We start from the raw sequence: 14,503 nt of genomic DNA, 5'->3' as shown, positions 1-14,503 counted from the left end.
GTTGGGTTTGGATATTACCCAAGCTTGGCCCATAAATTTTTTTTTTTCAATTTATTTAAAAAAAAAAAACATGGGGAAGGTTTCTGATGCTTGGAATATCTTCCATCGTATGAAATTAAAAGGGCCTTTGCCTGATTTTAAAACTTATTCAATGTTTATTACCTCTCTCTGTAAGGCAAATAGTTCTGAAGAGGCCATGCAGCTTATATCTGAAATGGCAAGTAATGGGATCACTCCTAGTACTGTTAATTTTCGAGAAGTTTTTTACGGGCTAAACAGGGAAGGGAAGCAAGATTTAGCTCGTTCAGTGTTACAACAAAAATTAGCTCTAAGATCAAAACGCAAGTTCTTAACATAATCTATTTTAAGTACTTTTTGTAAGTATTTGTTTTAATTTTGTTTTAACAACTATTCTTTCCTTTTTATTTTTTCTTTTTTTTGGGGCTTTAATTTAATTCAACTTTTATTCGGGTCCTTCAGGATACAACTCTAAATTTACTAAAGCTTTGTGCGCTAGTTAAGATTGTCTGTAAGGTCACAGACTCACAGCATGTGACGGTTATTATGAAACACCTTCCTCATGAACCTGATTTCATGTTGGGGGTTGGGCTGGCGTGTAAGCGTGAAAGTATATTATGTTTTTGTTACATACAGCATCACACTCACGGTGTGTGGGGGCCTTTATACATTGTGAGTGTGATGCTATATGGAGCGAAAACACTATATACCTTCTCTTACTTCAATCATGAGAGGGTTTTACACTTTTATCAGTTTTATGTTATGCCTCTCTCACGTTTGGTGGGCTTCACACTCATGCAGTTAGGGATGGCCAAATCCATTAAGTAATGGATAACCAATCCAAAAGTTTAGGGTAATACCTAGTTTATAAATGATAATCGGGTTGGGTTTGGATATTACCCAAGCTTGGCCCATAAATTTTTTTTTTTCAATTTATTTAAAAAAAAAAAAAAAAAGTGTTTCACTTTTTGACTTTCAGCCCCCTTCAGCAACTTCACGGCCAGTGAGTCAGCTTTTCCATGGCTTTGATTCTTTTGGCAATTTGCTTGGCGGGTTCCGTTGTCTTTTTATGCATAACTAACTTGTAATCTCATGAATATGCATGAATACACTTAAAAATATACAATAAAATATATAATATAATTCTTACATATATAATTTAAGTACTATTAATAATCATTTTTATATTTTATTAACTTTTTAAAAAAAATTGTAAGGATTTCGGCGGATTTTAGTGAGATCGGGTAGATTTTGGTGAAGGTAGGTTGCTTGGAGCAGCATCGGCGTAGGCAAAGCAAGTTGCTTGGCGCGCGGCATCGGTGGAGGTGAGTGGCGTTGGCGTCGGAGGAGAGGCGAGTTGCTTGGCGAGTGGAGGAGGTGAGTTGCTTGGCGAGTGGAGTAGGTGAGCTGCTGGTGAGCGGCAGAGGCAAGGCGGCGAGTGGAGAGATCACTATGGTGGATTGTGAGAGAGGCTGAGATACAAAGAGAGAGGGGAGAGAGAAGGGCTGAGAGAAAGTGAGGCATACCAAAAAAAAAAAGGAGATAAAATGATAGAGAGGAGAGAGAAAATTATTTAAAAAATTAATATTTTCATATACCATTTCTGTCTATACCATGCCATCTTTGAAACGTCACTGTTCATATGTGCCAAATGTTTTGGCATTTGACACGCCTCATGAGGGAGGATTTTTGGTGTTTGGTGTGCCAAATGCCAAATATTTGGCATTTTACACACCTAATGGTGATGCTCTTATTAGGCATAAAATGTAAATTATCCATTTTTTTATTTTTAATTATTGTGAAGCACTTTTTTTTTTTTTTTTTTACGATTAATTTATTCTAGACTCTTTGGTTTTTGTACTTAATGTAGGGGCCTTTTTTGCTATGTTGGGCCGGGCTGGCCCTTTGTGAATGTAGGCCCAAGTGTTCTGGGTTGCAGGAGTCGAGACCGGGCCAACTAGAACTCAACTTGGCTGGTTTGTGCGCGAACTATGCCTCGTCTGCCAGGAGAGTACTTACCGCAGACTGAGCTGTTCCAGAGAAGAGCTTGCGGCAGGCAGATACAATTGACAAAACAAAATCATATGTTCTGGAATGACCAGATAGTTCTTTTAACAAGAAATGACCAAACTACAATAACATTCAACAATCTTTGACAAATGAACAGTAAGGGCAAATAGTAATGAAAATTTAATCCACAGTTTATGTAAATAAATTCAGTTTTGGCCCGCAGGAGTAAGGCCAAAGAGAAAGAACGCCCCTTCTTAACGCGATTAACCTCCGAGGAAAGGAAAACGGGATTCCTGCCGTGGAAGTTAATAGGTTTGAGAGAGGCGGGCTTGAATGGGGACTTCTCAAAATAACTGTAGAAGAGAGTAGTGATTCGAGATGGAGAGAAGGGAAGGGGCCTATCGGTGCATGCCACTCTCACTTGCTCCGTTTTTTCTCTCTTTTGCTCTTTCTTTCCTAGTCCTTTCTTAGTGATTTTCCACTTTTATCGTTTTTAGTATTATCTTTCTCTGTTTTTCTAAGCAAGTTATAGAGTATTCCTTTTTTTAAGTTGCATAGTATTGCTCCCGTACCTCCTGACCTTTTTTTTTTTTTTACACATGGTAGAGGCGCCCTTTTATAGAGCCTGCCGAGGTCGATTCTTTACTATTCTACCCTCTAACCGTTTTTTATCTGGTCTGGGCGCACTCGCAGACCCTTACTGCTGTCTGCGAGCCCCTCTGCCACAGACACAGACAACGATTTGTCTGTTAGTGCGCCGCGGCACCTTGTCCTGCTGCGGTGATGTTTCTCTCTCCTATCTCTCATGGCATACACCTATTGGTCCCCACTCAGCCTTGCCTCTTTTGGGTGATATGCCATCCCAGCAGGACGTACTCCCCAAAAGAGTCTGAGTAGGGACCTCAAAACAGGTCTTCCCCTCTCCCCACCTCCAAACCATGCCCTCTTACCTCTGACCCATGACCCTACCATGCCTTATATTGGCTGGGTACAGGCTGGTGGTGTCTGGGCCTTGCGCGTGGTTTACGTCTGAAGGCTGCTTGCTCTTCATGCATCTGCCATGGGCTGAAGACATTGCTTGCATTTGCCTGATGTCCGCTTCTGGCTTCCCACGAGTTGCTGCTCTGATTTCCTATCCCCATAAGGCCTGGGCTTTGCCGTGTACTGGGCCTTGTGTTCCTTTTCAACCTAATTCTTTTCCCATCGTGTTGTTTGGCCTTTCTTGCTGTGGTAATTTGTTCCTACTAGGCCTCTTTTCAGGCCTGCCGTTCCTTTCTTTCCCTCAGTGGCTTAATATGGCCACTGGTGTCATTGCTCGTGGGCTTCAGCGTCCCTCTCTTTTCACTTGGGCTTATCTGGCCCTTTTACTTCTTTTGGACTCCCTTGGTCCATTTACTAATTTTGTATCCCATGGGCATTTACTAACTCAATTGGACTTCCTCGGCCCAATTTCCTCCTTCTCATCCTTGGGGTTCATGGGCTTGCCATTATCCCCTACTTTCTTTGTTTACATTGCTTTGGGCCTGCTGCGGCCCATTCTTACTTTTTCATAACATACGTTGCCCATGGGTGCCTTTTCTTACTTTCCGGGCCCATTGGGCCCACTTGCTTCCTCAAGACCCATTTATTCATATTATGGGCCTGTGTCCTACCTTTCCTGCCGCTTGGGCCTAACAGTTTTATTTCATGCTTGCCACCTTTATTGCCTGTTTTGTTGGGTTGGGCTTGGCTTTACAGAAATGACCCTCAACATTTAGCCCCCTGAACATATGGAGCGTTCTTGTGGTTCATATGTGAATGAAGGACCCTTTTGTCTTTTCCCACTTTTTCTTTTCCTTCGCGGGCTTTTTGAAACCACAAACTCCTTCCTGCAGAGATATATATATACATATATATATATATATATTTTTTTTTTTTTTCTCTCTTACCGTGAACAGTGATAACTCTTCGGATTTCCCAAAATGGTAGTTGCTTTAAAACATAACTGCTGCCTCATTAATTTCGTTCTTTTCTCAATGGCCAACCCGTCACCTCTCTTCGCGCCAGCCTTAATAACTTAGGTATTTAAGAGAAGAATCCCTTCCCAACGCAGACACAAACTCCTTTTATTTCAAAATACTTTCCTTTCCTCATCATCATCTTCTTCTCGAACACCCCTCTCTCCCTTGCTCCGTTCAAATCCTTACACCATGGCGCCGGTGAAAACTCCAGCTTCTTCCCGCCGTAAAGGGAAAAGTGTAGCCGCAGATCCTCCGGTGGAATCAGAAGTAGAAGAGGAGGATGTGCGCTCCGATTCGGACCATTCCGAAGAGGAGGAAGAGCGGCGCGACCCAAACAGCGAGTGTGCCCCTCTTATTGACCCTTGGTACCATCCTAGCCCTCACTTTCCTCGGGCTCCTGGTGATTATGTACTACCGCCACCAGGCCGTGTGTGGCTCGTTCTTTGCCGGCAAAACCCTGACGTTTCTTGGGCTCCGGTGTCTTCCTCCATCTCTGATTTGGTCATCCGTCAAGGCGTCGCCCTTCCTGTGCCTATTCATTTTGAGTTTGGGTCTGGCACCGCCTTGGGTTGGAAATAGTGGGTTGACAGTGAGTTATCGGATATGCAGTTCATGGGTTTGCTTCAGCGGGCCGGTGTTCTAAAGGCCGTCGTTCTTTCCAGAAGCCTTTCCAACTTCTGAGACCTCTACAATCTTCGCCATTTAGTTCGCCGATGGTGTTCCACCACTCATGCATTTTTCTTCTCTTACGGCGAAGTTATAGTCACTCTCGAGGACGTGGCCAATCAGCTTCTTTTGCCTATTCTCGGGGATGCTAATCCTACCGCTATTGAGCTTTCCCCAGAAGAAGATGATATTGAAGCGGAGTTGAAGAAGAGGATGACCGGAAACGCTAAGCTGTCTTATTGGGTTAGTTCTTCTTCCAAGTTTTCTGCTGTTGCTCGTCGTGCTGCCTTTATTGCTTTTTGGCTTTGTAAGTTTGTCTTTGGGTCCCATCCCCATTACGCCATAAAGCCGTTGTATTTTCGTTTGGCCATTAAAATATCTGCTGGGGTGAGTCTGCCGCTAGCCCCCATGTTCCTGGGGCATTTATATGTGCAACTAGATATCCTGCGGAGTGATGAGAGTCAGGCCGGTTCCTGCCACATAGTTGCTTCCTCTGTACACAGCACTATTCTGCAGCAGTTGTTGTTTGAGCGTTGTGCACAATATTTGGCGAAGTGTAGGCCTGTCAGATTTGCTAAAGAGAAGTACCAATCTTGTCCGCGGGCCATTACTGACTTTTGTGGCAGGTTGAGCTCGATTTTCCTTTAGCTTTTCGTTGGTCTGGTTTGAAGCCCATCGATTATCCTGTCGTTGAGTCCTTTGATGAGGGTGTTGGTTTTTCCTGGAGAGCTTATAGACAGTTGCGTCCTGGTTATACTTGTGCTGATTCGGTAATGGGTCTGTTTGTTGATACCATTGGTACTACTACCCCGCTGACTGGCTTCGATGAGACAGGCATCACATATTTGGCTGCCACTAATCCTGGATGGCTGCCCTATCTGGCAGATGAGGGTGTCAGGTTCGTTCATTACCCTGCCAACCGAGTGAGGAGACAGTTTGGCCTGGACCAAGATATCCCTGATGACCTCTCCTTCCTCGCAGAGTCTCCTACTTCGACTAGGCCCTTTCTGCGACACACTGCTTTCGATTTTTGGAGAGAGCGTTTTAGTGCGGTCACAGTTGCTGGTTCTTCGAGAGAAGGTCTTTGCACCGCTGCTATGCACCTCTATTGGCAGCTTGTTATGAACTCGTTAGATGCAGAGTTGGCTGGTAGTCGTGGTTTCTCTCTTATACCTCCTGAGGGACTCAGTATGGTTATCTCCCCCAATCCTAGGTTACTCCTTCCTTCTAAGTCCGTGTTGGCCTATGCTAGGAAACAGAACCGATCTGCTATCTTCGAGTGGGACGAAGAGAAGAGTGGATGGTATTGGCACACCGGTGATTACCCTTCAGGTTGGAAAAAGAAGGTTAAAGTGGTCAACATTCCTGCGCCGGCCAAGAAAACTCCTGCCAAGCTTAAATCTGTCAGCAAGTCCAAGTCTGCCGCTCTTCAGCCTCCTGTGAGTGCTACTCCTGCCAGCAGAACACGAGGCAGCAAAAGGAAGACAACTCCCCGTCCTATATCTGCTGCTCAGCGAAGAGTAAGTTCCTAAACACCTTTTCTTGCTTTGTCTTCTAAGTACATGTATAGATATACACTTTCTTCTTCTTTTCTGACCTACTCTGAATCTGCCTGACTTTTCCTTGACTCCTTTTCTCATCCCTTTCGCTTTTGCAGTCTAAGCAGAAGGAGGACACGTCAGCCGCCCATCCCCTTATGCTTGAGGAACCCGAATTGGAGGTACATCTCTTTTTGCTCCTGCATGTGTCCAGTCTGCCACAGTTTTTTTTTTAGCTCGTTCAGTGTTACAACAAAAATTAGCTCTAAGATCAAAACGCAAGTTCTTAACATAATCTATTTTAAGTATTTTTGTAAGTATTTGTTTTAATTTTGTTTTAACAACTATTCTTTTCTTTTTATTTTTTCTTTTTTTTGGGGCTTTAATTTAATTCAACTTTTATTCGGGTCCTTCAGGATACAACTCTAAATTTACTAAAGCTTTGTGCGCTAGTTAAGATTGTCTGTAAGGTCACAGACTCACAGCATGTGACACGGTTATTATGAAACACCTTCCTCATGAACCTGATTTCATGTTGGGGGTTGGGCTGGCGTGTATGACTTTACCAAACAAATTACAGCATCGCATTCACAGTGTGTAAGCGTGAAAGTATATTATGTTTTTGTTACATACAGCATCACACTCACGGTGTGTGGGGGCCTATACATTGTGAGTGTGATGCTATATGGAGCGAAAACACTATATACCTTCTCTTACTTCAACATGAGAGGGTTTTACACTTTTATGTTATGCCTCTCTCACGTTTGGTGGGCTTCACACTCATGCAGTTAGGGATGGCCAAATCCATTAAGTAATGGGTACCAATCCAAAAGTTTAGGGTAATACCTAGTTTATAAATGATAATCGGGTTGGGTTTGGATATTACCCAAGCTGGCCCATAAATTTTTTTTTTTCAATTTATTTAAAAAAAAAAAAAAGTGTTTCACTTTTTGACTTTCAGCCCCCTTCAGCAACTTCACGGCCAGTGAGTCAGTTTCTCCATGGCTTTGATTCTTTTGGCATTTGCTTGGCGGGTTCGTTGTCTTTTTATGCATAACTAACTTGTAATCTCATGAATATGCATGAATACACTTAAAAATATACAATAAATATATAATATAATTCTTACATATATAATTTAAGTACTATTAATAATCATTTTTCTATTTTATTAACTTTTTAAAAAAATTGTAAGGATTTCGGCGGATTTTAGTGAGATCGGGTAGATTTTGGTGAAGGTAGGTTGCTTGGAGCAGCATCGGCGTAGGCAAAGCAAGTTGCTTGGCGGCGGCATCGGTGGAGGTGAGTGGCGTTGGCGTGGAGGAGAGGCAGTTGCTTGGCGAGTGGGGAGGTGAGCTTGGCGAGTGGAGTAGGTGAGCTGCTGGTGAGCGCAGAGGCAAGGCGGCGAGTGGAGAGATCACTTGGTGGATTGTGAGAGAGGCTGAGATACAGAGAGAGAGGGGAGAGAGAAGGGCTGAGAGAAAGTGAGGCATACCAAAAAAAAAAGGAGATAAAATGAAGAGAGGAGAGAGAAAATTATTTAAAAAATTAATATTTTCATATACCATTTCTGTCTATACCATGCCATCTTTGAAACGTCACTGTTCATATGTGCCAAATGTTTTGGCATTTGACACGCCTCATGAGGGAGGATTTTTGGTGTTTGGTGTGCCAAATGCCAAATATTTGGCATTTTACACACCTAATGGTGATGCTCTTATTAGGCATAAAATGTAAATTATCCATTTTTTTATTTTTAATTATTGTGAAGCACTTTTTTTTTTTTTTTACGATTAATTTATTCTAGACTCTTTGGTTTTTGTACTTATGTAGGGGCCTTTTTTGCTATGTTGGGCCGGGCTGGTCCTTTGTGAATGTAGGCCCAAGTGTTCTGGGTTGCAGGAGTCGAGACCGGGCCAACTAGAACTCAACTTGGCTGGTTTGTGCGCGAACTATGCCTCGTCTGCCAGGAGAGTACTTACCGCAGACTGAGCTGTTCCAGAGAAGAGCTTGCGGAGCAGGCAGATACAATTGACAAAACAAAATCATATGTCTGGAATGACCAGATAGTTCTTTTAACAAGAAATGACCAAACTACAATAACATTCAACAACTTTGACAAATGAACAGTAAGGGCAAATAGTAATGAAGATTTAATCCACAGTTTATGTAATAAATTCAGTTTTGGCCCGCAGGAGTAGGCCAAAGAGAAAGAACGCCCTTCTCAACGCGATTAACCTCCGAGGAAAGGAAAACGGGATTCCTGCCGTGGAAGTTAATAGGTTTGAGAGAGGCGGGCCTGAATGGGGACTTCTCAAAATAACTGTAGAAGAGAGTAGTGATTCGAGATGGAGAGAAGGGAAGGGGCCTATCGGTGCATGCCACTCTCACTTCCGTTTTTCTCTCTTTCGCTCTTTCTTTCTAGTCCTTTCTTAGTGATTTTCCACTTTTATCGTTTTTAGTTATCTTCCTCCTGTTTTTCTAAACAAGTTACAGAGTATTCCTTTTTTTAAGTTGCATAGTATTGCTCTCGTGACTCCTGACCTTTTTTTTTTTCTTACATGGAGAGGCGCCTTTTATAGAGCCTGCCGAGGTCGATTCTTTACTATTCTACCCTCTAACCGTTTTCGTATCTGGTCTGGGCGCACTCGCAGACCCTTACTGCTGTCTGCGAGCCCCTCTGCCACAGACACAGACAACGATTTGTCTGTTAGTGTCGCCGCGGCACCTTGTCCTGCTGCGGTGATGTTTCTCTCTCCTATCTCTCATGGCATGCACCTATTGGTCCCCACTCAGCCTTGCCTCTTTTGGGTGATATGCCATCCAGCAGGACGTACTCCCAAAAGAGTCTGAGTAGGGACCTCAAAACAGGTCTTCCCCTCTCCCCACCTCCAAACCATGCCCTCTTACCTCTGACCCATGACCCTACCATGCCTTTATTGGCTGGGTACAGGCTGGTGGTGTCTGGGCCTTGCGCGTGGTTTAACGTCTGAAGGCTGCCTGCTCTTCATGCATCTGCCGATGGGCTGAAGACATTGCTTGCATTTGCCTGCTGTCCGCTTCTGGCTTCCCGCGAGTTGCTGCTCTGATTTCCTATCCCCATAAGGCCTGGGCTTTGCCGTGTACTGGGCCTTGTGTTCCTTTTCAACCAATTCTTTTCCCATCGTGTTGTTTGGCCTTTCTGCGTGGCAATTTGTTCCTCTAGGCCTCTTTTCAGGCCTGCCGTTCCTTTCTTTCCCTCAGTGGCTTAATATGGCCACTGGTGTCCATTGCTCGTGGGCTCTCAGCGTCCCTCTCTTTTCACTTGGGCTTATCTGGCCCTTTTACTTCTTTTAGGACTCCCTTGGTCCATTTACTAATTTTGTATCCCATGGGCATTTACTAACTCAATTGGGACTTCCTCGGCCCAATTTCCTCTTCTCATCCTTGGGGTTCATGGGCTTGCCATTATCCCCTGACTTTCTTTGTTTACATTGCTTTGGGCCTGCTGCGGCCCATTCTTACTTTTTCATAACATACGTTGCCCATGGGTGTCCTTTCTTACTTTCCGGGCCCATTGGGCCCACTTGCTTCCTCAAGACCCATTTATTCATGATTATGGGCCTGTGTCCTACCTTTCCTGCTGCTTGGGCCTAACAGTCTTATTTCATGCTTGCCACCTTTATTGCCTGTTTTGTGGGTTGGGCTTGCTTTACAGAAATGACCCTCAACATTTAGCCCCCTGAACATATGGAGCGTTCTTGTGGTTCATATGTGAATGAAGGACCCTTTTGCTTTTCCACTTTTTCTTTCCTTCGGGGCTTTTTGAAACCACAAACTCCTTCCTGCAGAGATATATATCATATATATATATTATATATTTTTTTTTCTCTCTGTTCCGTGAACAGTGATAACTCTTCGATTTCCCAAAATGGTAGTTGGAGATGGATTTCGTCATACAACTAGGATTTACAATACCATGTTGTTCATAGCTGGGGAAGCTGGAGAATTTCAGTTGGTGGAGAAGTTAGTGGAGGAAATGGAGAAGCACTTTTGTGAGAAGGATATTAAGACTTGGACCATTCTTATCTCCATATATGGGAATGCAAAGTTAATTAGCAAAGCCTTGCTGGTCTTTAATAATATGAGGAAGTGTGGTTGTGAACCAGACGTGCAGGTTTACAAAAAGATGATGCGTGCTCTTTGTGCAGCTGGAAAAGATGACATTGTGATAGAATTCTACAAGGAGATGGTAAAGAAGGAGATGGTGATTGATATGAATTTGTATAAGATGATAATGAATTGCTTAGCAAGATTAGGAGATATGGGTGCTATTCACTCAGTTGCAGAAGACATGATGAGAGTTTGTCAGACTCCAGAACACATTGTTTATGGATATGTGCTGAAAAGTTTGTGCATTTCTGGGAGAATAAGAGAAGCTTTAGAATGGATTCGTGACCTCAAAAATAAAGATGTAACAATTGATGCTGAATACTTTGAGACCTTGGTGAAAGGACTGTGTAGGGCTGGTAGGATTGCGGATGCTTTGGAAATTATTGATATTATGAAGAAAAAACAACTTATTGATGGGAAGGTTTATGGGATTATCATCAATGGGTATTTAAGGAGAAATGATGTTTCTAAGGCACTTGAGATGTTTCAAAGCATGAAAGAGTCAGAGCATTTGCCTATGACCTCTACCTATACAGAGCTGATGCAGCGTCTCTTCAGGCTGGGTGAGTATGAAAAAGGCTGCATGCTATATGATGAGATGCTGGAAAGAGGAGTGGAGCCAGATACTGTGGCAATCACAGCCATGGTTGCTGGTCACATCAGCCAAAACCGTATATCTGAAGCATGGAAAGTTTTTAAGAGCATGGAAGACATGGGCATCAGGCCCACTTGGAAATCTTTTTCAGTATTCATTAAGGAGCTCTGTAAGATTTCTAAGACAGATGAGATTTTCAATGTTTTGAATGAAATGCGGGCATCCAAGATAGATGTTCAAGATGAAATATTTGATTGGGTTATATCTTACATGGAGAAAAAGGGAGATGTAGGTAGTATTGAAAAAATAAAGCAAATGCAGAGAATCCATGAGCTTTACCCTCAAGAAGGTGAGTCACCTCGTACTGATGCATCCAAAGAGCAAGAGCTCAATATGGAGTTAAACTCTAACCAATCAGAGGCAGTAAGAATGGATTGTCACTTGGTAGAGCCACTTCCAAGGAATTATGATGAGCATGATTTGCAAGAAATTTGTAGGATTTTGTCATCCTCGACAGATTGGTGCTTAATTCAAGAAGCTTTGGAGAAATGCAATATTCAGTTCACACCAGATCTTGTTGTGGAGATTTTGCATAACTGCAATATGCATGGTTCTGCAGCATTACACTTTTTCTCATGGGTAGGAAAACAAGCTGGTTTTAGCCACACTACAGAGACCTACAATATGGCCATTAAAATTGCTGGACGTGGAAAAGATTTCAAGCACATGAGAAACCTCTTCTATGAAATGCGAAGAAGAGGTTACTCAATAACATCAGATACATGGACAATCATGATTATGCAATATGGTCGTGCTGGTCTGACCGAGATTGCTTTGAATATATTTGGGGAGATGAAAGCTAATGGTTGTAACCCAACTGGCAGTACATACAAGTATTTGATTATAAATCTTTGTAGTAGGAAAGGTAGGAAGGTGGATGAAGCCGTTAAAATATTTGATGAGATGATTCATGCGGGACATATCCCTGACAAAGAACTGGTTGAAGCTTATGTTGGTTGCTTATGTAAAGTGGGTAGGCTGTTGGATGCTAAAAAATGCACAGATTCTCTCCTTAGGGTTGGTTTTACAATTCCACTTAGTCATTCCATGTACATTAGGGCTCTTTGTCGAGCTGGGAAGCTGGAAGAAGCTCAAGCATTGGTGGATGAGGTTGGGGCAGAAGGATCTACATTGGATCAGTACACTTATGGAAGTCTTGTTCATGGACTACTACAAAAGGGACGCATGGAAGAGGCAATGACTAAGGTGGATTCTATGAGGCAGGCGGGGATTAATCCGACTGTCCACGTTTATACATCTTTAATGGCTCATTTCCTGAAGGCGAAGCAGATAGAAAGAGCTCTGGAAGTTTTTCAGAAAATGCAACAAGAAGGTTGCCAACCAACTATTGTTACTTATTCAGAATTGATACGTGGTTACATGAACATGGGGAAGGTTTCTGATGCTTGGAATATCTTCCATCGTATGAAATTAAAAGGGCCTTTGCCTGATTTTAAAACTTATTCAATGTTTATTACCTCTCTCTGTAAGGCAAATAGTTCTGAAGAGGCCATGCAGCTTATATCTGAAATGGCAAGTAATGGGATCACTCCTAGTACTGTTAATTTTCGAGAAGTTTTTTACGGGCTAAACAGGGAAGGGAAGCAAGATTTAGCTCGTTCAGTGTTACAACAAAAATTAGCTCTAAGATCAAAACGCAAGTTCTTAACATAATCTATTTTAAGTATTTTTTGTAAGTATTTGTTTTAATTTTGTTTTAACAACTATTCTTTTCTTTTTATTTTTTCTTTTTTTTGGGGCTTTAATTTAATTCAACTTTTATTCGGGTCCTTCAGGATACAACTCTAAATTTACTAAAGCTTTGTGCGCTAGTTAAGATTGTCTGTAAGGTCACAGACTCACAGCATGTGACACGGTTATTATGAAACACCTTCCTCATGAACCTGATTTCATGTTGGGGGTTGGGCTGGCGTGTATGACTTTACCAAACAAATTACAAAAATACAGCATCGCATTCACAGTGTGTAAGCGTGAAAGTATATTATGTTTTTGATACATACAGCATCACACTCACGGTGTGTGGGGGCCTCCATACATTGTGAGTGTGATGCTATATGGAGCGAAAACACTATATACCTTCTCTTACTTCAACCATGAGAGGGTTTTACACTTTTATGTTATGCCTCTCTCACGTTTGGTGGGCTTCACACTCATGCAGTTAGGGATGGCCAAATCCATTAAGTAATGGGTACCCAATCCAAAAGTTTAGGGTAATACCTAGTTTATAAATGATAATCGGGTTGGGTTTGGATATTACCCAAGCTAGGCCCATAAATTTTTTTTTTTTCAATTTATTTAAAAAAAAAAAAAAGTGTTTCACTTTTTGACTTTCAGCCCCCTTCAGCAACTTCACGGCCAGTGAGTCAGTTTCTCCATGGCTTTGATTCTTTTGGCATTTTGCTTGGCGGGTTCTGTTGTCTTTTTATGCATAACTAACTTGTAATCTCATGAATATGCATGAATACACTTAAAAATATACAATAAAATATATAATATAATTCTTACATATATAATTTAAGTACTATTAATAATCATTTTTCTATTTTATTAACTTTTTTAAAAAAATTGTAAGGATTTCGGCAGATTTTAGTGAGATCGGGTAGATTTTGGTGAAGGTAGGTTGCTTGGAGCAGCATCGGCGTAGGCAAAGCAAGTTGCTTGGCGAGCGGCATCGGTGGAGGTGAGTGGCGTTGGCGTTGGAGGAGAGGCAAGTTGCTTGGCGAGTGGAGGAGGTGAGCTGCTGGTGAGCGGCAGAGGCAAGGCGGCGAGTGGAGAGATCACTGTGGTGGATTGTGAGAGAGGCTGAGATACAGAGAGAGAGGGGAGAGAGAAGGGCTGAGAGAAAGTGAGGCATACCAAAAAAAAAAGGAGATAAAATGACAGAGAGGAGAGAGAAAATTATTTAAAAAATTAATATTTTCATATACCATTTCTGTCTATACCATGCCATCTTTGAAACGTCACTGTTCATATGTGCCAAATGTTTTGGCATTTGACACGCCTCATGAGGGAGGATTTTTGGTGTTTGGTGTGCCAAATGCCAAATATTTGGCATTTTACACACCTGATGGTGATGCTCTTATTAGGCATAAAATGTAAATTATCCATTTTTTTATTTTTAATTATTGTGAAGCACTTTTTTTTTTTTTTTTACGATTCATTTATTCTAGACTCTTTGGTTTTTGTACTTAATAACTCACTTAAATGAATATTTATGATGTGATCCCACATTTGATTCTAAAATTAAAAAATAAAACTCTTAAAAATAAATAATTTAGGACAAATGACACAAAATTGGAACTCTAATTTGAAATTCTAATTTGAGTTTTTCTCAACTTCGCCTATTATATATATATATATATATAGATACATAGATTACCTACCCTTTTGAAATTGAGAGACTGTTTGGTAACGTTGTTTATATTTTTTAGAAATACGTTTGG

The 14,503-nt window shown here is 41.8% G+C and overlaps 1 protein-coding gene across 1 annotated transcript; it reads left to right on the top strand.

The window, feature by feature from the left end:
- Positions 1-10,161: 10,161 nt before the first annotated feature.
- Positions 10,162-12,786, top strand: LOC111990552 (putative pentatricopeptide repeat-containing protein At5g06400, mitochondrial). The gene has a single exon (XM_024022339.2). It carries the CDS (start codon positions 10,191-10,193, stop codon positions 12,711-12,713), a length of 2,523 nt encoding a protein of 840 aa, XP_023878107.2. The 5' UTR covers positions 10,162-10,190; the 3' UTR covers positions 12,714-12,786.
- Positions 12,787-14,503: the final 1,717 nt, after the last annotated feature.

The sequence above is a fragment of the Quercus suber genome, unplaced genomic scaffold, assembly GCF_002906115.3.
Source record: "Quercus suber isolate HL8 unplaced genomic scaffold, Cork oak 2.0 scaffold_520, whole genome shotgun sequence".
NCBI lineage: Eukaryota > Viridiplantae > Streptophyta > Magnoliopsida > Fagales > Fagaceae > Quercus > Quercus suber.
This window is presented reverse-complemented; position numbering and strand designations above follow the sequence as displayed.

What these genes read in the sequence shown, in the direction of transcription:
- LOC111990552 (XM_024022339.2), top strand. Translation starts at nt 10,191, where the DNA reads ATGTTGTTCATAGCTGGGGAAGCTGGAGAATTTCAGTTGGTGGAGAAG.